The sequence below is a fragment of the Mytilus edulis genome, chromosome 9, assembly GCF_963676685.1.
Source record: "Mytilus edulis chromosome 9, xbMytEdul2.2, whole genome shotgun sequence".
Classification (NCBI taxonomy): domain Eukaryota; kingdom Metazoa; phylum Mollusca; class Bivalvia; order Mytilida; family Mytilidae; genus Mytilus; species Mytilus edulis.
In genome coordinates, this window is record NC_092352.1 from 86,811,331 (window position 1) to 86,838,291 (window position 26,961).

At 31.0% G+C, this 26,961-nt stretch overlaps 1 protein-coding gene across 3 annotated transcripts in view; it reads left to right on the top strand.

Moving 5' to 3' along the window:
* LOC139489300 (high-affinity choline transporter 1-like) overlaps nt 1-26,961 on the top strand; it is a 57,514-nt gene that overhangs the window by 8,181 nt on the left and 22,372 nt on the right. The window contains exons 4-7 of one of the 3 annotated variants that reach the window (XM_071275580.1): nt 4,458-4,500; nt 10,141-10,228; nt 18,610-18,794; nt 25,793-25,991. In XM_071275580.1, the coding sequence (XP_071131681.1) occupies nt 25,811-25,991 (181 nt within the window). In that variant the 5' untranslated portion in view covers nt 4,458-4,500; nt 10,141-10,228; nt 18,610-18,794; nt 25,793-25,810. Of the gene's footprint in view, nt 1-4,457; nt 4,501-9,878; nt 10,229-18,609; nt 18,795-25,792; nt 25,992-26,961 lie in introns of those variants that run through there. The other 2 variants (XR_011656179.1, XM_071275581.1) reach the window with 2 other exon arrangements.

The window sequence follows — 26,961 nt, forward strand, 5'->3', positions numbered from 1 at the left end:
AAATGCAACTGTTCTAAGGCCAAATAAAAATTAATGTGTGGTTCCAGTAACCCTACCGTCCCTACTTTTTCAGCTTAAAAATAGCCTACCCTAAAGATTTTATTGTCATTTTTCATTAAGCACTGTAAAAGTCAGAATGTTGCTCCCATAGACTCAATGTAAAAAAAAAACATAAAATAAAAAAAAAATCCCTACCTTAGTAACCTACCCAAACTTTTTTTCAGCTGTAACTGGAACCACACATACTTTTTTATTTGGCCTAATTTTAGTGCTTGTTGAAATGTAATAACAATACAGGTACCTGGAGTTTTAATTTGACCACTTTACCACATCTGTATATAGAAATAGCTATAGTGAAAATCTAATACTAGTAGTCATTACAGGTTTTAGATATAATGAATTATGTTTAGAATCTGCCTCTTGAGTTGTTAAAGATACTACCAAAATTGATTTGAATGTTGTTTTTTTTTAAAGTCGAAGTGGACCAAAGTATAGAATCACCTAGGATGAAAATTAAATGTCAGATTTCATCTTCTTATGGTATGACAAATCTGTTTTTATAAATCATTAACTTGAATCAATGAACCATTTCTTCTAAAAATATTTAATAATTAGGAAGTGTTTTGAAGGGAGGAATTGATATATTAGTAGCTGTGAACTCAACTGGAATAATCAATCTGTTTTCTTGAAGAAACATAGTGAAGCAAGCACAAATTAAACAACTGCTGTTTTTTTTATTGACTGAAACTTTACTTCGTACCCATTCATCTCTGATATATGTCAGAATACTTCATTAATGGGCCAAATTGATTTTTTGTCAGAAATCATTTTTTTGATTAGAAGATTAGAAATGTTTAGGTCTTGACAAAAAAGATATTGGCATTTTTAAAATTTTTTTTTTTATCTGTGAGTGACTTTATCATGCAGAAAATTAGATTGGAAACTTTTGAATGAACGTTCTACTATACATGTAATATCTTGTCCATGACATGAAGAAAAAAGACATTGATAGTGATACATTTAATATTAGATGGGTGAAATAAAACAAGAAACAATTATATGGTCACATGTTAATGTCATTGCATTGAAAACATACAAATCAATCTGCCTTGTCTGCATGATGGTAGACCTGACTTTCCTAATTCTCGTCTTTTATGTCTTTCTTCTACACACATAATTGTAGGTTGTCCGAACTGAGTCTGATATATGGAAAGTCATTTTTGGCTAGTTTGACGAAAATGGACTTGTTTCCATGGTTACAATTGTGCACTTCATCAGACGCCATATTTAAGAAAAAGTTTTGATTATAAGAAGTGGTCTGATATATGGGACATTTGAACTGTTTATAGGATTGGATTATCAATAACGAAAATTATCTGAAAATTTCATTGATGCTGAAATGAATTGTCGATTTGCAAGATATAAAGTCAATGCTTTGTTTTAATTTCAAATTACAAATTTTTCGATTATCTCTAAAGGAGGTTGCATTGATTCTCCTTTGCTAGTTCCATCAAAAATTAATTCACCACCCACAAAAGTGTCTTCAATATAAACACGGAGTTATAGAATAATAGCATTTTTGTTTTTTGATTTTATCTTAATCAGCAAGAATATCAAGCAAGTCCTGGTGAGCTGATAGTCAGGCTGAAAAAAAGAATATAATTAGCTTCCTTTAAGATTATTTTTTCAGCAGTTTTTCTTATTCAAGCACTTTTCTGAAGTATTTTAATACGGTCCAACGATTTACAGAAAAGAGCGACGATTTACAGAAAAGAACCGAAAAGAACCGAAAAGGACCGAAAAGAACCGAAAAGAACCGAAAAGAACATTCATATATTTATTATATAAAAGCAATATATATATATACACGATTTTTTTATGTTGTTAACAATACCTCGAAAATAAAGGCATGCATAATTCAAATTTAGATTGTATATTTATAGGGATATGTAGACTTACAGAAAGACTTTTGCAATATAACTAGGTTTTTAGTAATATTGTTTTTAAGTATACTGATATGTTTGATAAATTTTCATTTATTTTTCATCAAGGATTTTAATCTTATCATTTAAAAATTTGTTTATAGAAGATATAAGAGGATGTGACAACTCTCCATCCAACTAACACTTTATAAAAGTAAACCATTATAGGTCAAAGTACGGACTTCAACATAGAGCCATGGCTCACATTAAACAGCAAGCTATAAAGTGCCCTAAAATGACTAGTGTAAAATCATTCACCTTAGGACAGGTGCAAACAAATGCAGCAGGTTTACACAGCTTTTAATAAGCATTTTACATTTTTTAATAGTAATATATAATTCATAGATTTTGCGGTAAAAATCATTGAAATGAAAAGCAATATTCTCGTACTATAAATGTTAATCCTAACATTTTAAAAAAATGTTTCGTTTGTTAATAACAGGGATATATAATACATGTATATGGGTATGGTAACATTAAAATGTCTTTTTTTCGTGTCATTATATATATATGTGTGTGTATTAACTGATTAATGGAATGTACATACACATTCCCAAACATTTATAAGGAACTGTTGTAATGTTCCAACTAAATTAGCGGTCGAGATTGAACAAAATAATGATACTTATAAATATAATTCACGTAGAACGATTGTTTGACAGTACATATAAATATTTAATATTTCTTATATTTTTTTGTCTATTCTATATTTTCTTTAATATAAGATAGGCATCCGACCTACCTGTAAATTTCCAAATTTGAGTTGGGTAGTCCTGTCGCAGTATAATATTTCAAAACCCAAGAAACTTTTGTAAATAAATATCTTTTCATTTATAGACTTATTATAATTTGCAATTTGATAATTTCCTTCGATTACAAAAAAAAGGTCGATCTCCTTTTCGGTTCTTTTTGGTCCTTTTCGGTCCTTTTCGGTCCTTTTCGGTTCTTTTCTGTAAATCGTCGCTCTTTTCTGTAAGTCGTCGAACCCTTTTAATACATTGATTACCTTAAAAATAAATCTGACCATGTGTAGATATAGTATTTTTATGTTATTATTCATTCCATTTTCTGATAAAAAAAAATATGGACAGCTTGTCTGAGGATTAGATGCCATTGTCTGTGAAACTTTTGTTGAAATGATTGTTTTCATGGGGATATTTGCTTTAAAACATTCTGTTGTTAATAATCATTTATGTTCAAAGTTTGGTCATACCGGTAGTCTTACTTTCATTATTTTCACCTATTTCTATTTTAGTTATGGCCGCCCTGTTTTGGAGGAAAGAACCACCCTGAAGTCAGCTTGTTAACAAGATTTCTGCAGAGTGTTTGTTATTGACAGTATTTGAGACATGCAAGTTATTTAAGCTCAGAATTTGTAAAGTGAAACGATGTATCAGTGCTTAAATTGTATGAAATTCCTTCATTTCATGCTCTTTGCTCATTTTAACATGTGCAGGCATAATTGTTGATAGTTTACCCAGAACATTAGCAAGATGTAAAATACAGTCAAATATAATGCCTATTTTTGTGAGAAAAAAAAAACCACAAGACATAAAGGAATTATTTCTATTCTAATAGGAAAAATACTTAAGAAATGTTTGGCTGAATACAATTGTATGTAAGCAGCAAATACATATTGTTTAGGATAAAGATGAAATAACAAGAATAAAAACAGTTTGTGTGCACGTGTCAAACATGTTTTGTGCTAATTAGAACACAGCTTTGTATGCAAAGCAAAATAAATAAAGACGTCATATTCGACTTCCAAATTCAAACTTTATTTGAAATTTGTATTGAATATTCTGTTTTTAAAACAGTAAAAGGATTCTCTTAACAAGCCAGGTTATTGTATTTGCTTCATTATTGTCGGCACCTCTGCAGTTTTAAAAATAAAAATGAAATAAAATCAATTCATAGAACCAGAAAAATATCTCTGACAATAAATTAAACATGAAAGAAATGATGTATTTAAGAATCGGTGAAAATAAAAAAGTTCAATAATTATGACTCATTTATGTAATAACTAAATTGATTTGTATTAATCAGCCAATATTCAGGAAGTTAATTTAGCATTGTTGTTCTGTTGCGTATTATGTCATTGTCTGATTGATTTCTGATAATTTTAAATATTGTTCTCCTAACGTGTTGTATTTGAGTAGTACCCATTTACTAATGTATTGTTAAGCATACCTCAGATATTGAATACTGTGAATTCATTTATTTTCATGGATACCAATTTTTGAGGATTAAAGAAAACTTAAATTTCTGCAGACTGATATATAATTTTGTGGTTTTACAAAGGTCTGCATACAAGCCTATAGAAAATTTGTTATTCTTTGAACATTTAATTTAATGTTTAAATGTACCCACGGTATCCGCAAAAAATGGTATCCAATGAATAATAATGAATCCACAGTATCATTTTAAAATTTTGTACAAAAGTTATTTTAAATCTTCATTGAATTTTCATTTCAGGAATTTTGTAAGATGGTAGAAAAGTGTGTACGAAATTTGCTAGGTAAGGGTAGTTTAAACCTCTTTCAATATTGTTAATGCTTAGATATTTCCAAACACCTAGCCTTTATTATATTGTTAATGCTTTAGATATTTCCAAACACCTAGCCTTCATTATATTTGTTAATACTTAGATATAGCCATACACTTATTTAGACCTCCATGCTATTACTGTGAATTGCTTTTATAATTGCATTCTGAGAGGTTTTTAAGTTGTTTGGTAAAAATTTGTCATAAAAATCTTTTTAAAGTGTATACTAATGATTTCCTGTGTACTTTTACGTTGCAGTGTTGCACAATTCTTAGAAACTTAATTAAATTGTGTCATGCTAAACTGTCGTCTGTGCATACTATTCACTAAAACCATAGATTGTTAATTTTCTAGTACATTCATTGAAAATATACAATAAAGTTTCTGTTGAAATAATTTCTTGAAGATTTTTAAAGTATTTAATAGTTTATCGACATGGAAGAAAGCAAGACAAAGCCTTTCAATGGCCAAAGATGATATTTCTAAAGTACAAACAAAATTACAATATTCTATAAAATTTAACTGAATGACATAAATTTCATCCTTTCAGATAAAATAATCTTTCTCAAAACAAAGAGTTTCTGTTATATAACAAGAGTAACGACTTTGACTCAGCCTACTTTACAGATCTTGATTGAATTTTTCTTTGAAAGCCTTTAACCCTTTCCTCCATTGACAATTTTTTTACACATACCTGATTTGCATAGGATTTTTTCTATTTAAAAAAATTATCAGGTTAAAAATATCAATGCATTGCAAAAAAGAATATTTCATCAATGAAATTCCAGTCAGATATTCTCTTGAATACCCTTTTTATATTAGATACAAATTTTTCCTAGGTAAGACGTTTCAACTGAGGCACTACACAGGCGTCAAAAGACGTCATTATGGAGTAAAGGGGGTGGCGTCAAAAAGTGTCATTATGGAGGAAAGGGTTAAGAACAAACAATGTAAGGTTTCACTACAAATATAACATAAAACTTGACATATATATTTGACCTATTCTTTATGGTATCTCTGAAAAACAGGTGTGTCTTGCTTAACCAATGAACCATGAAAATATGGTCAAGGTAAAATAAACCCTGCCAGACAGCCATATACTCATTACAAGATCACTTCATATACCAAATTTTTGTCCTTTTACTCATAAATGTATACCTAAACAAGTTAAAAACTGGCACTGCCAACTGGTTCTTCCCAAAAAGCACATTCTTTGAGAGAAAATATTTTTTAATTTGAAGATTCTATGATATTAGTGAGCTGGGAGGGAAAACAATAAAACTGATCAGCCATCCCACTGGCTATATCACTCTGCTCAGCTCTTAATAAAATTGCATATCACGGCTTTGTGACGTGGAATATGTTGACCCGGCCTTAATAACTTTGACCCAGACATATCAGCGATGTCAAAATGTTTGAACCAACGTTGATAAGTTTGACCCGAAATTATCAAGTCATCTTCAAGTTTACTAGTGAAACAAGAAAACACTTCAAAGGATCAAATACAGCCTGATAAATCAGTACATGTACTAATATTGCTCATTTTACCTCCTGTATAAATGTTTTGTAATAGGATACTTGATTTATAGAGTGTTTATATCCTTTAAAAGTGCATGATGACATAAAAGTTTATTAAAGAATTAAAGTATCACAAGAAAAAGGAGGAGCTAGGATAGGAAGGTCTTAATTTGCCCTTAACAATTCAAGTTTGTAGTATCATATATAAAAACCTATATTTGCAATAACCTTGCATATGCAAATTAAAATAAATAAGACCATGTTAATGTCTGCTGTTTATTCTACCATGATGCTGACACCTTCAGACGTAGGGTTTAGTCAGATTGAATGTTAATATGCATTTGTAAGGTATATAATTTCAATCCCTCTAAAACGCAAAGACCAAAATAAATTTGTAATTCTAAGATGTGTACGGTTTAGAGACACAACCTTAACAAAATTGATGGTGGTCAATGCATGTAGACAATGTCGTTGTTTCAAACACTATTGAAATTTAGCTGAAACATTAATCAAAATAATGATTTGTTTATAAGAGTGCACAATTATGACATTAAAAGTGTCCTCATACCTCAGCACTTGTTGACCTGCATTTGTCATACATATTAATTTGTTATACAATTTATCTTTACATACTTTATCAAAAATATTAATACATATTATGTCATATATATTTTTACATATTTTGTTAGGGCTATTCCAGAAAAAAATGTATGGGGGGGGGGGGTGGGGGTTGGAAGGCAGTTTTTGTCAGCACCCGCCAACCAGACAATTGTAATTGAGAGTAATAGTGCATTATAGTGTGAAAAGTTGCTCTGATACCCATCACCCATGTATTATTAATACAATGTGCCTTCCAACCCCCCTCATACATTTTTTTCTGGAATAGCCCTTATACAATGTATATATATATTTTCAAATTTTTCTCTATATTTTTTGCATGTTTTGTCATCAGTTTACATTTTAAGCCCAGGATTTCAGGATTAGGACTCCTTCTACCCTCCCTCAACTGAAGCTAACTTTCATGGGATTTTAGGTCCAATATTGACCCTTTTGTCAAACTAATCCCTTTGATTTGATTTGATTTTATGTGTTTTAACACCACTTTTGGGCTATTTTGTGGATGCCAGTTTTTATTGGTGGAGGAAGCCAGGGTGCCCGGAGAAAACCACCGACCTTCGATAGGAAAACTGACAATCCTGGTCAATTAAGATTGGAGTCGAGTGCATCTGCATGAGCAGGGTTCGAACTCACTATTTCAGTGTTGACTGGCTAGTGATTACAGTAGTAACTACTTAGACCACTCGGCCACCGAGTCCCCACTAATCTCTTTGAAGGAAATGGGTACATACATTTGATTCAAGTGGGCTCTATTGTTAAGTGCTATGTCCTAAGAGAAAATTAGTGAATAACTGCTGTTTAATTAGAAGGTTAGTAAATTAAACATGTTATGAGTAAAGACAACTATTGAATTTTGGGCTTGCATGGTTTTTTTTCTCAGTATGATGACATTAGGGAGCTACCATTTGATTTTTATGGGGGGGGGGGGGCTAGGATGAAAAATTTTGTCCTGCATTTTTTTTAGCTGTAATCTCTGTCCTGCCTTTTTATTTTTCACTCTGTTTGGTCCTGCTTTTTTTTTTTTGGTTTATCCTGACTTTTTTTACCTAAATTGTCGTCCTGACTTTTTTTTTTGGCAATTGTCTCATCCTGCCTTTTTTTTTACTCAAAACTCCTGTCCTGCCTATTTTTTTCAAATTTCATCCTAGCCCCCCCCCCTAAAAATCAAATGGTAGCTCCCTTACATAGATGCTTCATATGATTCTGTAACTTTGATTGGAAGAGCCATTTCAAAAGTTGTATTATTTCCATACAAGTGTGGGCACAGACACATGTTGTCTGATGGGTGAATTTTTGTTGGCAGGGGTATTCCAACAATTATATTTCATTTCCCTTCAAGTGTGGACATGCACTTTCTAGTGTTGTCTGATGGGTGAATTTTATTAACTTGTACATGTGCAGTATGTGGCAGCATGCACATTAATGAGGTACTCTAAAATCTTTAATTTTGTTGTGTCGTCTGCTGGTCAACTAAAGAGTGTTTAACATTGAAATAGTAATATAGATATTTTAGGAAGTCAGAAAACATTAACAGTGAACAATGGTGAATGACTTTCAACCTTTTTGTGACACTCAGGAGAATTGCTTGAAATTAACGATGACTGGTGTGGTTTTGCAAATATGTTGCATATTTGATTTTTTCATGCATATACTTTAAATACTAAACTGAAATTTGAGAATTTAAATAAAACTGTTATTTGATAGAAATGAATTTTAAGCATCTGTTTGGAAATGCGGGTTCCATCAAATTTACGCTGTTCAAAATGTGATCATTCGTAATGGAACACATTAGAAGGTATAACGTAAGGGTACCCAAATTGCACCGAGTACCCAAATTGCACCTATTTAGAAAAAATAGCAACGGAAATCTTACAAGATTTCCTAGAGACTAAACAATTTGTATTTTTATGATTTGATACTATGCACGTCTTTCAACATAGGTAAACATATTTAGATATACACAAAACGTTCACAGTATTTATCAACAAATGGACTGTTTACTGAAAAAGCAAAATGTACGAAAACGTCACCATGCGACGTCATCAAAACGTCATCTTTTTAAAATTAGCAAATACAATATATTATAAGTATCCATTTCGTAAAATATGAAGAGTAAGCATGGACTAATATCCAATTGTTCAAAATATTTGAAGAAATTAAACAAAAGCTCGGTTATTAGACTTTTGACGATGTGAATTTAAGCATGGATGCAATTTGGGTACTCCTCATTACAGAATCATGGATAGTTTGGAGGTTGATTCAAACCCATTTTTTTATGACTCAATATGGATTCAAAATTAAATTGGTGTATCTATACAATAAAGAAGGATAGGGCTACAAAATAAACACAGTATGGAGATTTTTTTCTTGATCATAAAAAAACGTAGGTGAAAAAACTGTCAAAATAGGTGCAATTTGGGTACCGTCACGTTAAGTATTTTGGTTTTTCTATTTTGATTTCACCGTGACTCCGACATTTTTTCCTGTAAAAAATATAAGTTGACCAAATCTTTTGAGTTTTGACTCTAGGGTATGCCCGTAGCATTAGAAGGCTTATTAAGTTGCATATATGAGTTGACACTGTGATTTTTTCTTCTTGAAAAGAAAAGAGAAAATGAAAATGTTTCATTTATTTCTGTTTATTATAGGTATAAATTTTGATAGGTGGGAAATCAAATTGTAAAAAAATGAAATGAAATGATAGCTTTTGAAGGACCTGAACATTATCACTGAACATCTAAAAATTTTTTAGATATATAGGCATAAATTTTTAAAAGTGGGAATTTGGATTGTATCAAAAATGTAAGAAATAAAGTAATCTTTTGTTGATGTGGTTCATTTTGGTGAACAACATGTTTTTCCTGTGTCCGTCAGTACGTCTTAAAGTTTAGTTGTAAGAAAATATAATTGAATTAAGGAAAGCTTTAAATCATTCACTGTTTATAAATGTGACCAAAAAAAATTGAAGGAAAATACCATTCTGTTAAGAAAAATCTTTTCAGTGAAACTGTTTCTTATGGAAAGAATCTAGACTAAATAATTATGTATGCATATTGCTTCGAGATTTGTAAAGTTTTTGTCAATGAATTTCCTATATGCTTCAAAAGGTATTGTAAGAAAAAACAGATTTCAACTTGACATCTCTATTCAAACTTAGTAATGTTTTTAATTAACTAAGATCTTGCAGTTTTTAGTAGATAATCAGTATAAGACTTGTCAGGAAATCACTTTGGAAACATATATACTGTAATTGTCAATTTCATAAGTATAATGATTAATCACAAAGTGATCAATTTTAGAGAAGGAGGAGTCATTTATATTGATTAGTCTAAAAAGGAAAACTTCTCAACCCGATACTTTTATTCTGGTGTTAATTGTGAAATATTTTTGGTAGGAGTGAGGATATAGATTTTTGTCGTCCTGTATGGATTATTATTGTGAGAAGTTTATGTAACGATTTCTATGATGTATTTGTAGATGGTGGGTAGATCTCTAATCATGGATCTAACTGGTTAACGAGTGGGTAGTTTTGGTTTGGTTGTACTGTAAGAAACTTACACTAAAGGTAAGAAATTTAACTGTGAAAAATAACCCAACATTTTCTTGATTTTTTATATGATATATTTATTTATTTATTTATTTCATGTTTAAGCAGTTGCTATTGTCAGATTATATTTAGATATAATTCAAAATTTCTTTACTTGAATAAATTATGTAGGATGCAAAAAAAGGAAAGTAGGCAAAAACAAAAATCATATTTAATACTGTTACTGCAGAAATTTATTCCAGACTCTTGATTCCAAAACAAAATGTGGTAAAGAGATAAGCTTTACATATAGAATTTGAACTACTTTTATATGTGTCTCCTTATTTCAATCATATATAAGTCAAAATAGTCATGTATAGTTGAAGACATATTTGAGTTTATTTTTTGCCTAAGATGAATTTTTGTTGACAAAATTAAACACATCAAATTAAGACTTCATTAAAAAAATAAATGCAAGGCTTGCTATTATCATAAGTAAACTGTTATAAGCATTGCTAGTCAAAATGAGAACATCAAATTTATAAACAACATGTAATAGTTTTATTGAACTGAAATGATGACTGACTAATTTTATTGCTTCACATGATATTAACTTTAAAAAGTAGACAATCAGCAAAGGGGACCAACAATATACAATGTCATATGTCATGTGACTGATACCATCAGTTGTCTCCAAATAAGATGTTCTATTAACTAATAGCATTAATTTAAATTACATAGTTTTAATTGCAAATTCGATATTTTCACTGCACTTTAAGTACATTTTGTTTAAATTGGGGGGGAAAAAATTGTAAATAGTCCACGTATAATGCTGTATGTAATCATCGATGTCAATTGGAATATTGTATACCAAAAAAAGAAGAATTAATTGTCCTTGAACATTATTCTTTTTTTTTAAAGATTATAGCATATTTGTCAAAAATTTTGAAAAACTGTGATAAATAAACTGTAAAGGACTAGCAACAATGAACAGTGATACAAAATGTACAACAAAACAAAAACAAAAAATACTGAATTGTAATTCTCATCCGTTATTTTATTGATTTTGTATTTACATTTTGTCAGGCCTGAAATAAAATATTGTTTGTTTCCCCAATCCCGACCGACCCTGCAAAAACGGTCAGACTCATAAAATTTTATTGTCAAAACTAAGTTAAGTATTATTTTATTCATTTCCGATTTGCAGGCTAATGCCAGTTAGACAGATATTGTTCCAGCTTTTTGGAATAAAATAAAATTATTTACCTACCTTCCTACCCACACCTGGCTTGGCAGGGTCCGGATTGGGGAAACAAAAAATATATTAATTTAGGCCTCATAGATCAAATTTTTAATGTTCAGTGTATGTTCACTTGTGTTAATATGTCTTTTGATTGAGGTAAGCCATTTCAATTGATATTTTAAAGTGTCTTTCCATGTTGTGATGTTACACTATTGTTTCAGGTAAGGGTGAAGGTTGGTACCTTTTAAAATGTTTAAATCTGCTGCATTTGTTTGCACCTGTCCTCAGTCAGAAACCTGATGTTCAGCAGTTGTCGTTTGTTTGGTGTGGTATCTCTTATTTTCATTTTTTATATAGATTAGACCGTTGGTTTTCCTGTTTGAGTGGTTTTACACTAGTCATTTTTGGGACCCATTAATTTCTAACTTGCTGTTTGGTGTGAGCCAAGGCTGCATGTTGAAGGCAGTACTTTTATAAATTGTGACTTGGATCAGAAGTTGTCTAATTGAAACTCATACCACATCTTTTATATCTATGAACTTATATAAATTTTTGGATTTATTGTCCTTAAAACAATACTCAGGTTATAATCTTGACATCTGTGATTCAAGGGAGCAGATGGGATCAGAATTTGGATTTGTTTAATTTAAAACATATTTGATCACACACCCTGTGACAAAAATACATCTTCGATATCGCTTAAGTTTCAAAATGCATTACCAGCAGATACAACCCTGCAGCTGGTTTCCAAAAAACTTTGGATAACAGGACTTGACATTAAAGATGATAAAATTAATGCTTTGATTTTAGATATTGAATCAAGCTGATTTAGGTTTGATTTCTAAAATAATTTATGGTTTGTTCAGGTCTTGGGATTTTTTGTTCTTATTGAAAGCTCAGTTGTTTTGGACAGGAAGACTAGTGTAATTTTTAAAAATACTTTTGATTATTATCCCTCATTCAAATTCAAACATTTGGAAGAATCTGTCAATGTATTACAAATATTCATAATAGACATGATATTTATTGCAGTTCCGCCACTATTCAAATGCAGATTTTCAGCACTTTTCTATCCATTTATGCATTTAATTTGTAGAAGATAACTGATTAAAGGAAGTCGGTAAAGAGTCTGAAGTGGTTATTAAAACAGAAATTTCCATTGATTTTTGGATTGGAAGATGTCTTATCCTCAATTATTGTTATATATAAGGGGGTTTTATTGCAATTAAGACAGTAACAAGAATATAAGCCTGTCAATACTTAAGGATGAAGTTGGAGTTATAAACAGCCTGAAGCTCCTTTTTGACTTTTACTCAAGTGGTGATATGTGAATGGACTGTGATTTTATTCTAGGATTTGTTTTGTTAACCGGAAATGTTTCTCTTGGAAAAAAATATACATTTTTCAGTGTTGTTTTTGGATAGATTTTAGATTTTGAATTGTATTATATTTTTGTCAAACCGAGAGACAAAAATTCATAAGCCTGAAGACAGTATGTGACTTTTCTATAATTGAGTTTGGGGTGCCTTACATTTAAGCAACAAAGCCAATCTTCATTTTATCACGTGACACAATCGCTCCCAGGAATTTAATTATTAAGAGATTGAAATTTTTATCATTTGAAGTCAACTTTAGGTGCAAATTTCTCAAGTTAAAATAAACAAAAAAGATTTAACACATACTGACAATAAAATGAAGTATAACCATGACCTGCAATTTCAAGAAAGCCCACTGACACAAGAAGCTTCCATTAATAAAACCTAACTTATAATAACTTTTATATATCTACTAGTTTCCACATATATTCCTGGTTCATTAGACAGAAAAAAATCTACTGACAAGGTTAAAAATGCACAAAAAGGCCAAAAACTGACTACCTCTGTACAAACCTTAAGAGACCTCCACCTTTGACAAATATGTTATCCTGATGGTTGGATGAATTCCAAAAGAAACATTGTAATCTTAAATATACTTTCAAATGTTCAATCCATTTAAATGAAAACTGAAGGGGTTGACTCTTTTCTATCTTTTTTATGCCCCCGCTGTAACATAGGGGGCATTAAGTTTTACCCTTCTTCCGTCCGTATGTACATACGTCCCAAATTTGGTTTATTCTCTTACTTTCGTTCTTTAGTTTGCCTTCACCAAATGTTATCAAACTTATACACAACGTTGATAACCACAAAACACAAATCAAGGTTGAATTCTGGTGCCCTCATTTAAACTGTTTTTGAGTTATGCCACTTTTCAAATGGGAAAATTGCTTAATTTTTTCGTCTAGTTCTCTCATTGTAATTTGCCTTAACAAAATGTTACAAAACTTATACAAAATACTTATTTCTACAAAATACAAATCAAGTTCACATTTGGGTAGTGTCACTTTTACTGTTACGTCCCTTTATAACTTTATATACACATCCCCATTTATTTGGTTGTGGAGGGCTTTGATCTTGCTGAAAAATTATCAAACCCTGCTTATCAAGTTCAGCTGTCAAATGACTTTGATAATGAAAGGAAATCAGATTCAATATTCTATACTCAACATTAGAGCATGAAATTAGAATTCTGGAGATAAAAATTTATATATCTCAATTTTTGTAATTTAAACCCAAACATATGAGATCATATGACTTAGTCCATAAATATGTGGTTATATAATCTGCTATCTTAAACTATACTTTGTCATGAAATCAAAGATCAGTATCGAAGAAAAAACACTGGGATTGGTATTGGAAAAATATATAACCAGACAATGCTTACAATACTTCTTCACTTATTTTATGTGCATTCTATACAAATCTGCCTTGTGGTTTGCTATTGTTTCAATCAAATTTCAAAATGAAGAACAGAAGTAAATACACAGGTTGATATTCAAAACACCATTGTCAAATTTCTTTGCTTATCTGATAACATTGCTTATTGATGGTAATTTGACATGAAATAAGACTTGTGTTTTAAATGAAAATAGGATAATTTTAGATTATGACCATACATGGAAACTCAAAAAGATTAAAGAGGGGCGTAAAGGAGGGATATCTGCACGGAAGAACATGAAATAAAGTTGCAATTTCACGATGAATGAACAATTGAGAATTTATTGCACGATGATCTTTTTACCGATTTCACAAAACATGGTAAATAACAAACCCTTTTCACAGCTGTATGTGAAATAAAAATGACAAAACACATGGCTCAAAATAACCCTTTACCACCCTCATAAAATGTTTGGTTGTGAAAATTTTTGTTCTTAAAAAGTTCCTATGGGTAATATTCACTTTTGCATTTTTATGCCCCACCTACGATAGTAGAGGGGCATTATGTTTTCTGGTCTGTGCGTCCGTCCGTCCGTCCGTCCGTCTGTTCGTTCATCCGTCCGTCCGTCTGTTCTTTCGTCCGTCCGTCTGTCCCGCTTCAGGTTAAAGTTTTTGGTCAAGGTAGTTTTTGATGAAGTTTAAGTCCAATCGACTTCAAACTTAGTACACATGTCCCCTATGATATGATCTTTCTAATTTTAATGCCAAATTAGAGTTTTTACCCCAATTTCAGGGTCCACTGAACATGGAAAATGATAGTGCGAGTGGGGCATTCGTGTACTGAGGACACATTCTTGTTACTTAATAATTACAGATAAAATCAATGTTTTTGCCTTTATAGGCCTTCATTAATTTCAAAATTTTCTGTTCATTCTTTGATTTTACTGATGTTTACAGCTAGATGTTTTATTATATAAAAATAAAACTTTTCATTGGACATAATACATATGCCTATGACAACCATGAGGTGATTCTACAATTTTTTTTACGGATACAAGGACTTAAATTTTATGCATTTAATATTCAAATACAGTTAGGATGGGGTTAAACTTGTTCTGACATTATTAACTTTGTCCAATTAATATGGAACTTTGAATCTGGAATATGAATATTTGATTGTGTTGACCTTTGATTTCTTTCAGGCAAATGTATGAATATTCTATCATACTGTAAACCAACTTATTTTTGCGACTTTCGCAAGGAGAAAAATAACGCGAATATAAATCGTCGCGAATAAGTAAATCGTTATTAATCTACATCAAATAAGAAAATCGTAAATTTTAAAAGTTGCGAAATGGACTAAAACTGAAAGTATCAGCGAAAATAAGTTGGTTCACAGTATATCAATTTTCATGTCTTTCTTTCTTTAGATATGATTATAAAATGATTATCCAAGACTTTGTTCACTGTCAACATCAAAATCTGGAGTTCAACATTAATGCTATTTCTTTTTACCAAGGGAAAATGCATGCATGCATTGCTCAAATTATGGAAGCATTTGACTGGTTTTTTTTCTGGTGCTTTTTGTGGTCAGTTGTAGAAAGATAATAGGCTTTGTATTGCTCTAATGAATCATGGTGTTTTCTTTGTATAATAATAGTCTTTTATGTGTAGCACTTCTAAAACAAGTATATCTTTGAAAATTTATTATAGGTTTATAAATTTGAAAATATCATCAGTGCTTTAACTTTAGTTGTCAAGCTTTAATTTGCATCTCTGTTACAAGCTGACAATTGCAAATGGAGGATCAAAGTAAATATAACATGTCAGAGTTATTTGATGTTAGGTGCTCAAAAGTTGAATCATTGTTGCAGTTATAAAATTGTTGGAAATAAAAGAGCTAGATCCATCATTTTTAATCTTACTCAGATCAAAGTTTGAATAGTAACTTCAAACAGTCACATATGTTGTAACTGTGTCTTTGTTGGGATTTTCTTTCAACTTGATTGTTCACCACTGTATGTATGTTATATTTTAAAATTGATTTTTATTCCATGTTAAAATCTACGAGCCTTATTTGGAGTTTTTCTCAAGGAGTGGAATAAATTGTTTGATGAAGACCTTAAAAGTGTGGTTAGAAAATGTTGTAGGCAATTTTCGTTATGTTTGCCTATCAGTTGAAAACCAGATATTTTAAGAAGTTTTTTCAATAAAGAATATAATTGGTAATACTTCTATATAGTTTTATGGAAAATCTATTTTGACATGGAAAAGTAATCTGTAATGATATGAAATTACTTTAAATAAACAGAATAATGAGAGAAATTATCGATGAAAAATCCATAAACATTTTGTTTTTTCTAAACGTCTGTTATGAGATATAAAGTTATTAACTATAAAAACGTCGGAAACCTGAAGATTAAAAGTTGATCAAAGAGTCTGACCTTTTGTTAATGATGGTCCTTGCTAGACAAGGTAGCTATCCCTTAATGAGGTATACTAATCAATAAACGACACTTTTATCATTACCCTAAAATGAAGGGGAATCAATACATGGGAAACATTTCTTCATTGACATGGAAAGAAAATTTTATAAGAAATTACACGGTTAGGGATTAGATGGTTTGCTTGCAGGTTTCAATTCAAAAGAAGATATTTATGTAGTTTCTAGAGTGAAATTCTTTGGGAAATTGGTCAGATTTATTTTTTATAAGGTATGTGATTTAATATGTATTGTAATTATTTTTGTGATTTTTTTTTAACCGTAATAACTTTACACATAGCTTAACATGAATGAGTTTTCAGTAAAGTGTATGTAACTGAAAACAAATTCAAAATTGATTTTGGAAACAGATGAATTTAGGATAAAAAATTAATCTAATTTTCATTTTTCAGAACAAATGTATTATTATATTTGGCTATTTAAAACATGAATTCATTTTAATTGTTTAATATTATGATTTTTTTTTTTTAGTATTCTTCGATTTATTTGAAATACATTTAATGCATGCATTTTAGAAGATTTATAATTCTGAAATTTATTTGTTAGGATATTTTGATATTATTAAACGTTTATGAATTATATTGAGTTTTGTTACGAGAAGGTTACAACAGTAATACATCATAATGTAAAGGATTAGCTTATATTTACATTTTTTTCAAAATTACTTTATTTAATAGGCTTTTGGGCTTTAAGTCATATTCATTCTTTTAGAAATTATGCAAGTTAGGCGGCAAAATATACAAACAGTATAAGAACACCATTGAAAGTACCTTATCTTATTTCAGATCAACATAGATTGCACTCTTTGCCAGTAAACTAGTTTTAATTGTCAAAAATTATGGGCACGAGTGTTCCAATTTCAACAATATTCATTTCACACTCTCAAAACTTTGCTGCTCCAACCTTTTATATGATGGTAGAAAATAGATCTGTAAACATATAATGGGCTTACAATGGTATTTTCGTATGCACTGTACTTTATCCTGAAGGTCAATATTACTATATTCAAGGACGTATGTTAGTTATACGTCCTTGCTATATTTCAGTTATAGATTGTTGATATTTTGATAGTTTCAGACTGATATGATTTTTCTGTAATTCCCCTCAAAGATTGATGTGGTTTTTGTCATAAATCTGTCAGAAATACTAGATCTGTAAATGTCTTCACTTAGTTAGCAGCAAATCTCTCTTGAGATATAGCAGAATATCAGATTTAATTTCACTGCCTATTGAAGCCTAATGAACAAGTCATTTTTCTGCAAAAATAGGAACCTGATAATTCTTCATCATGATAGAAATTACGCAATTGGTTTGCTTCAGATTATTTTTTGCTGACAAATCAATTCTAGAAATATCTTCAGATTAATAAGGTTTGACTGTAGATCAGTAAAACCCCAAATATCCTTGATGTGATTTGTTTTGTTCCTCACAAATGAAACTTTTTGATTAATATTTAGTCAAAATAATTTAATCACATTTTACATGCTATTTTTTTCCCCATGTTTTTTTTTAGAAAATGTATTTCTAATTTATGATCTCAAATGTAATATGTTCAATTGACTAATGTTGGAAGGAGGGGGGGGGAGAGATACCCGGATACCATTTAGAATGTGAATGTGATGTTGAACATACAAATTTTGGAATATAAATTAACTTGATATTTGAAGTTGTTCAAATTATTGTGTTCATGATTTTGGTGGATATTTGTTTCATTGGCAATCATACAGCATTTCCTCATTGTCATAAATAACATATAAAATGTTAGTTCCCATCCATTTGATTGTCTGTCTCATTAGTCTGACAGAATACTTCTTCTCTGTGAATAAAGTTAGATAAAGATGTAATCCATTGATACTGTAGTGTATTTTTAAATTTTAATTGAATATATGAATTTGAATTATTTAACAAATTTTTTTTTCAGCAAATCTGGAAACCTTAGATTGCCGTTTTATAGAAGAGATTGAATTAGATAAAGTATTTATATTGGAGGATCCTTGTACATACTGAACATTTATTGGACAAAGAAGAAGAAACTTACAGTGAAGGAGTAGATATACTAGTGCTTAAAGAAGATATCAGTATTTGTTTGATTAAAAGAAAGTACAGGTTGGTGTAAGAAAGTAACCAAGTAAAAGCCCAGAACGAATTGATATCTTAATATGTTAATGCTCTGTAAACGATAGTTAAGTTTTGTAATGCATGAAATAATTGCCACTGGTTATGAAGCAAGCAACTTTTAATAACAGTGGCGGATCCAGAACTTTTCATAGGGGGGGGGGGGGGGGGGCTCCAGTCATGCTTCAGTAATTCCCTATATAATCAACCAAAATTTTCCCACAAAAAGGGGGGGGGGCAGGGCCACCCAGTGCCCCCTGGATCTGCCTATGAATAAACCAAAGATTGCTCTAACTACCATAGCTTTTTTGGTGGATTACCCCTAGCTTTGAACTTAAAATACTGAGACAAACTGTCCCAAGAACACAGTTATTTTGTAGTATATTTCTATTAAGACAATAAATGAATTAAAATTTTAAAACCCACACACACTTTGTCATTAATATTTTTACAGTGTGGTGCACTACTTATTAGACAAACTATGTCAAAGTTATAGAAAAGTTCATTAGCTCTTAAATCAAAATATGGACAATTTTATGTTTTGGGATCTTGAATGCTATGACAGTTTCTAAAATACTAATTTTTGTCCTTTTTTAGGTGAACCAAAGCAATACTTTAGTTTTAAATTAATGACTTAAATTTTGATTACAGTTTAATTTCATTCCTGTACCTGCTATTTGAGGCGTAAAACATGAAAAATAAATTTGGGCAGGAAATAAAAAAATATTGCAAGTAACATGTACACTGTCTACACTAGTGACGATATTTGTAGACAAAGAAGGATATTAGCTGTGCTCTTGGAGCAACAGTTGGAATAATTTCCAAATAGGCCTGGCAGTCACTTCTTGTTTGACAAAACTTAATATTGCTACTTGTTTCTCAGCTTCTGTACTAAGAATTATGTTAAAATATAATTATTTAGTCAGAAACTTTATAATGCTACGTTGTTCTGTGTATGTGATTTTTTTAGATCTGTCATGTCAACTTTTTCAGTTTGATGATGCTTTAATATATCATTGTACACATTAAGCCTAGAATTTTTTGTTATTGTCTGAGTTGAGAGATTGAATCTCGCACATGTAAGGAACGTGTTAATGAATTGCATTTAATAATCTTGCGTCATTGCCATTTGTCCTATAGATATAAAAAGGATTATTATGTATGTATTTAATTTTCAATTAGAATTTCAATGACATTCTTTTTCTCTCCGTTAAAATTTCCTAAATTTGAAATTCATAGGTTATTTATTATTTTTGCTTTTTCATGTAAAGAATTTTCCTGTTTACAAAATGAAATACTAAGGCCACACCAATTTGATTCCTTGTTCGACGGACCCGCCCGCACCTATTATTTTCAAAGCAGAATTTTTTTATTTTTTTATATTCCCGCTGCCCGCTTCCGGAAATGTAATCATGTCTATTTTCCGCACCGTTTTTTTTGTAAATATTATATAATGATATCAACATTGGTTTCTTTCCCCCTTACTTATATTCCCTATCAAAAATGTTCGTTGTTAGAATAAAGTACAAAGAACTTCTGAAGGATTTGACTTCAACTGCAATTATATTGTATGCTGGCATACATAAACAAACATAAAAACAAAACTATCTATAGCCGCTGCATGTTTATGCACCTGTCCTGATTGATTTAGGGGCCTGTCGTTGAGCAGTTATCATTTGTTGATGTTGTTCATTGGTATTTTCCCGTTTGGATATATAAATTAGATCGTTGGTTTTCCTGTTCGAATTGTGTACGCTAATAATTTTGGGATCCTTTATAGCTTGCTGTTTGGTCTGTATCAAAGCCCTGTGTAAAAGGCCGTACTTTGACCTGTGTTTGTTATTGTAAGGTTGAGAACAACCCTCCCTCAGACAAGGGGTCATTTTACTGATGTAGAAAAGAAAATAGAAAGTTCTTCTATACAAAACCTTTGAAAACTTAGAATTTTGTACTCAAAAAGAGGAGAGTTACATCATATTTTAAACAACTTTTTCTAAAAGAGGGGTCCACTTATTTTGAATAATATTAAACTGTTAAAGTAAATGTGTTAATTTAACATGGTTTAAGTCCAGGAATATTACAAAATTCTTGGACATGTTTTGACCATTTAATACTAGATAGATATATAGTTCTTTGAGAAAATATGAGCCCTTTTGTACAAACAAATATGTTATAACTTATATTGATCCCTCATAAAACATGTAAAAGGGATATTTATAACATTAAGGGGTTGCCCCCAAACTGATTATGACTTGGATGGAGAATTGTCTCATTGTCAGTCACACATACATAGACCAGATTTAATTATTTCTTGGTGAACAGGGAAAAAATACTTCAGAAATTAAAAAATGTCAAAGTACAAGTTATAAATCAAGTTTAATTATTGTCAAAACCTACTATTTTATGTTTACAAAAAAAAATATAATCGCTCGCCTTTACTTTTCAAGCTTCGCCTCAAAAATTTTCATATCAAATATTTTTTTATTAAAATTTTCAAATCGCTCGCTCGCCCCAAATTTTGGAGTCCAAAAATCCGTAGAACAAGAAATTAAATGGGTGTGGCCTAAGATATATATTTTTAAATGTCAGAAAAAGAAATAAAAGATTTGGTTTATGATAAATGTTGTTGTAGACTGGTTTAAAATCTATAATATATTTTGTGACCTTAGATTTAAGTCCAATTGCTAGCATAGCATGGAGTTGGAATAATAGTTCCTTATGCGTGTATTGTTCATTTAAAAGTGGTTCAAATGTAAAGTATTTTCTGACATTGATCGCGTATATATCCATGCAGGGACTATATAAGCCTTTCTATCTTAAAATCCCGGAAATTGACACTGAGTTCTTTCTTAGAATTAGAAAATAATGGAAAGAAAACATTTCTCTTTCTGTAAGTGAACCAATATAACATGAGATATTTGTTGTTTAGAAAAATAACATTTTTTAAATTAGAAATCGTGACGAGTCATTGGTTGTTCCATTGTATAAGATTGAAGCAGTAAATGACATTAAGTCGCACCGATTGACGTTTATTGAAGAAACAAGTAGCTTGATTAAAGATAACTATATTGTAAACGTGCGACTTCTTGTCCTATAATTGATTAGTTTTCTCCAGACATTAGGTACCAGTGATTCTCTGTCCAACATCATTAAAAAACATTGACGGAGTTTAATGATATATATGATAAGGAATGGTTGCATGAAGATGTGTCTCTGGAAAGGTTGATATTCCAAAGTTTACATGAATGGAAATCATGTCAGTTCAAATTTGAGCACTTTTTAAATACACATTATGTATTTGACAGTAATGTAGTGGTTGTAAGACATCTTATTCACAGTGTTGCTTGGTTGGTTTTGGTTGTTTTAAGTTATATAAGTAGGATTACTGGTTGGCTTTTGGTTGTTCATGTTAATTAGTTAACTTGGTTTTTATACAACCGTAGAACTTTTTTAGGGTTTGTGCAATGCTATGATGTCCTTGTGGTTTTGTGGTCTGAAGACACATTTGGTTTCCAGACACATTTGGTTTCCTGACAATAACTTAAAGTTAAGTACCTTGGATATTGATCTCTATAAAGTAGATTCAATACCACAAAAGGAAGGTTGGGATTGATTTTGGGGGTTATGCGGTTCCAACAGAGTAAGAATAAAGGACCAAAAAGGGACTAAAGACAAGCATTTTTGTAGTTTCCTGACAATAACTTTGGTGTAAGTGTATGGATCTCTCTTAAATTGTACATAGTACTACAAGACTCAATACTACAATGGGAAGGCTGGGATTGATTTTAGGGTAATTAATCCCAAGGAGGGGGGGGGGGGGTAAAAAAGATTGGGGGAGATTTTTATGCCCCACCGACGATAGTAGAGGGGCATTATGTTTCCTGGTTTGTGCGTCTGTTCGTCTATTGGTCCGTCCATTTGTTTGTTCGTCTGTCTGTTCAGCTTCAGGTTAAAGTTTTTGGTCAAGGTAAATATTGATGAAGCAGAAGTCCAATCAACTTGAACCTTAGTACACATGTTCCCTATGATATGATCTTTCTAGTTTTAATGCCAAATTATAGTTTTTACCCCAATTTCACAGTCCACTTAACATAGAAAATGATAGAAGTAGTGGGGCATCTGTGTACTGGGGACACATTCTTTTTTTCACTATTTTTGGCTTGGGGTTCATATTTTTTTCTTCTTCAAAATTTTTGAAATTTGATGAAGAAGAAATCTTTAATTGAACAATTTTGCACAATTAAGCACAGAAATGTGCAATTAATTTTTAAGATCTTTAACCACATATATTTTGTGTCAGAAACCAGTAAGTATTATGTTAAAAATTTGATCACAATCCAAATTCAGACATTATTAACCTTGAATATTGTGTCCAAACTTTCCCCGACTGTTCAGAGTTCAACCTCTGTGTGGATTATCATGCTGCGCTCAGCGAAGCATTTTATTTATCTCTTGTTATACTGTATTGAAGGGTTTGTAACTTTGATGTTTATTGAAAATATAAATAGCTTTTGAAATACAATTATGTTAGAAACGTGAGACTTCTTGTCCTGTAATTGATTAGTTTTCTCTGGACATTTAAGGTAGCCAGGATTTCTCTGTCCAACATCATTAAATAATTTTGGCTCAGTTTAATGATATACTACTGATCAATGTAAAAGTTGTTTCACGGGAAAATAATTGCTATATGTAAAAAAAGAAAGTTTGACTCAATGATGGTGATAGACTATGGAAGTTAAACGTGTAGGGGTATTAGATGAAGTTTAAGTAATCCTGACCATGTAAAGGATTATCCCTGTAACTTCTTAAAACATTAAAGTTAGAAATGAAGACCAGAAAATTGACATCATGGTTAATAATCTAGATTTGTGGTAAACTTCATTTGAGACTGTAACACAGCACAAATTGAACAAGATAAACAATATAGACCTATAAACTGCCCACAGTTCCTTCTGTGAAAATTTGTAAAGTAGAAATTCTGTATATACTACCTCAACATACATAACTCCTAAAATACTGAATTTTGAAGAAGTTGCTGTTACAGATAGTATGATGTGGCAGCCTAATTTTCCCAGGCATCTTTTCAATACTAAAAAAGGTGTACTAAATCTGTAGGAATTTCCCAAGGTACTCTATCTATATGCTTTATTTACATTTCTCATGAAACATTTTTATTGAAACTTATTCCTTAAATTACCCTTGGAAGGGGGAGGGGGGTAGTGACCATACAACTTAAGGGGAATCCTCAATATGATCAAACTCAATTCATTGTGAACATTTCTTGCATGAATAATTTTTTAATACAGGTTTATAAAACTATACTTTTAAGAATATCTTAATTTGTGTGTATTGCTAGCATGGTTTTAGAGTTACTGTCTGAGTTTCTGCAATGACCTTTTGTTTGTTCTAACATGTAATTTGATAGATTTCATTCCTTTTGCATTATGTACTGTCCTATCAGCTTTTACTCTTCGTTTTTGAATGGTATATAATGAACTGTATCTCAAAGTAACCTTTAGTGTGTGTCTGTCTTTATGGGATTTTCTAAGACATTTTTTTGTTATTAATGAATATTTACTAAGTTTTTGTCTGGTGCTTCTTTTAATTATAGGTTTTAATGTCAATAGTCTCAATACAAGAACAGAATCTATATCCGTTATTACTTTGCTTCATTTAAATATGCTTTCAAAAATCAATTTCAGTCCCAAGAAAATCTTTAACAGTGGAAGAATTTGGTTTTAAGAATCTTAAACATTGTATCAGACTCCGTATAAAACCAGTTAATCACAGCAAGATAAATCCTTTAATAGAAAATTACTTCAAAAAATAGCTGGCTTTACATCATGTTAAATGGATAAATTGATCGCACTATTATAAGCTGGATAACGAGTTGGTTTAGCCACTGTAAACCGGTGTATTGATCTGAACAAACATGTAAGGGATAAGCACCCTGTGTCCACAAATAAAAATGATTTCCGATCTCCATAGAAAGTGATTGTTGTTTGTTCACGATGTCCTTCTAGGCAATTATCTGAAGAGTAAAACTATTTGTCTCAGTGTGAGGGAAGCGTTCCTTAAACATCATTCATCGTTGAATTGTCGATATATTTACTTTTTGGGGATCGACAAATTTATGTTTTAATGAAACCATGTAAATAGTCTGTAGGATTATCGAATTCTTCTGCTTGGGATGGTTGTTTCTTTAAGTAATTACACGGGAGAAGATTTACTCAGATTACAGACTTGCTCAAGAAACATCAAAATTGCTTTCTTTTATAATGTCTAATTTAGCAAATACAAACCAAATATATTGTTTTCAGTTATTGAATATTATTTTGGAATGCCATGAATGCAATGCAATATTTAAAAAGTTTTGTTATTTATGTAATAGTCGTAATAATTAAGTTGCCTTTGGTAGGAGTGCTGACGTGTATGAGTATGCAGTTAGTACCAAAAACCCATGTGATTTGAAAAAACGGTAATATACCAAGGTGATGATAAAAAATTAAAAACAAAGAGAAAACTCTGCATACTCTGGTGGTCTTATGGAGTGAATGCAGTTCCTGCTCAAATTGTAAAATCCATCTTAAAATGAACCACTTGTTTCATGAAAAATTTCATCATATATGATAAAGAAACATTGCATAATATGATTTAGGAACATTTCATCATTTGATTTATGAACATTTTATATTATGATTAAGTAGTAAAATCACAAAAATACTGAACTTCAAGGAAAATTCAATCGGAAAGTCCTTAATCACATGGCAAAAACAAATGACAAAACACATCAAACGAATTGACAACATCTGTCATATTCCTGGCTTGGTACAGGCATTTTCAAATGTAGAAATTGGTGTATTGAACCTGGTTTTATAGGGCTAAACCTCTCACTTGTATGACAGTCGCATCAAATTTAAAAACCTTTTCATCTTGTAATTTACTTGTATATATCCTATATCTTTCATTTTTATAATTACTTTTTTCAGATTACTGAATCATAAAGGATGGCGGTTAATATTCCTGGATTGATCTCGGTCATTCTTTTCTATGTCCTAATTCTACTTGTGGGATTATGGGCAGCGAGGAAAAAGAAGAAAACTTCAGGGGAGAACACTCTAGAGAGTGAAGATGTCATGTTGGCTGGCAGAAATATTGGTTTACTCGTGGGCTCTTTTACAATGACAGGTGAGTGGGTGTGATAGTGTGACCTACTTGTGGTTTTTGTTATACGACCGCAAAAATTGAAAAAATTTTGGTCGTATATTGGTATGATGTTGGCGTCTTCGTCTGCGCCGTCGTCGTCGTCATCGTCCGAATACTTTTAGTTTTCGCACTCGAACTTCAGTAAATGTGAATAGAAATCTATGAAATTTTAACACAAGGTTTATTACCACAAAAGGAAGGTTGGGATTGATTTTGGAAGTTTTGGTCCCAACATTTTAGGAATTAGGGGCCAAAAAGGGCCCAAATAAGCATTTTCTTGGTTTTCGCTCTATAACTTAAGTTTAAGTAAATAGAAATCTATGAAATTTTGACACAAGGTTAATGACCACAAAAGGAAGGTTAGGATTGATTTTGGGAGTTTTGGTTTCAACAGTTTAGGAATTAGGGGCCAAACAAGGGCCCAAATAATCATTATTCTTGGTTTTCACACAATAACTTTAGTATAAGTAAAAAGAAATCTATGAAATTTAAACACAAGATTTATGACCACATAAGGAAGGTTGGGATTGATTTTGGGAGTTGAGGTCCGAACAGTTTAGGAATTAGGGACCAAAAAGGGCCCAAATAAGCATTTTTCTTGGTTTTCGCACCATAACTTTAGTATAAGTAAATAGAAATCTATGAAATTTAAACAAGGTTTATGACCATAAAAGGAAGGTTGGGATTGAATTTGGAAGTTTTGGTCCAAACAGTTTAGGAATAAGGGGCCCAAAGCGTCCAAAATTAAACTTTGTTTGATTTCATCAAAAATTGAATAATTGGGGTTCCTTGATATGCCGGATCTAACTGTGTATGTAGATTCTTAATTTTTGGTCCCGTTTTAAAATTGGTCTACATTAAGGTCCAAAGGGTCCAAAATTAAAATTAGTTTCAACAAAAATTGAATCCTTAGGGTTCTTTGATATGCTGAATCTAAAAATGTACTTAGATT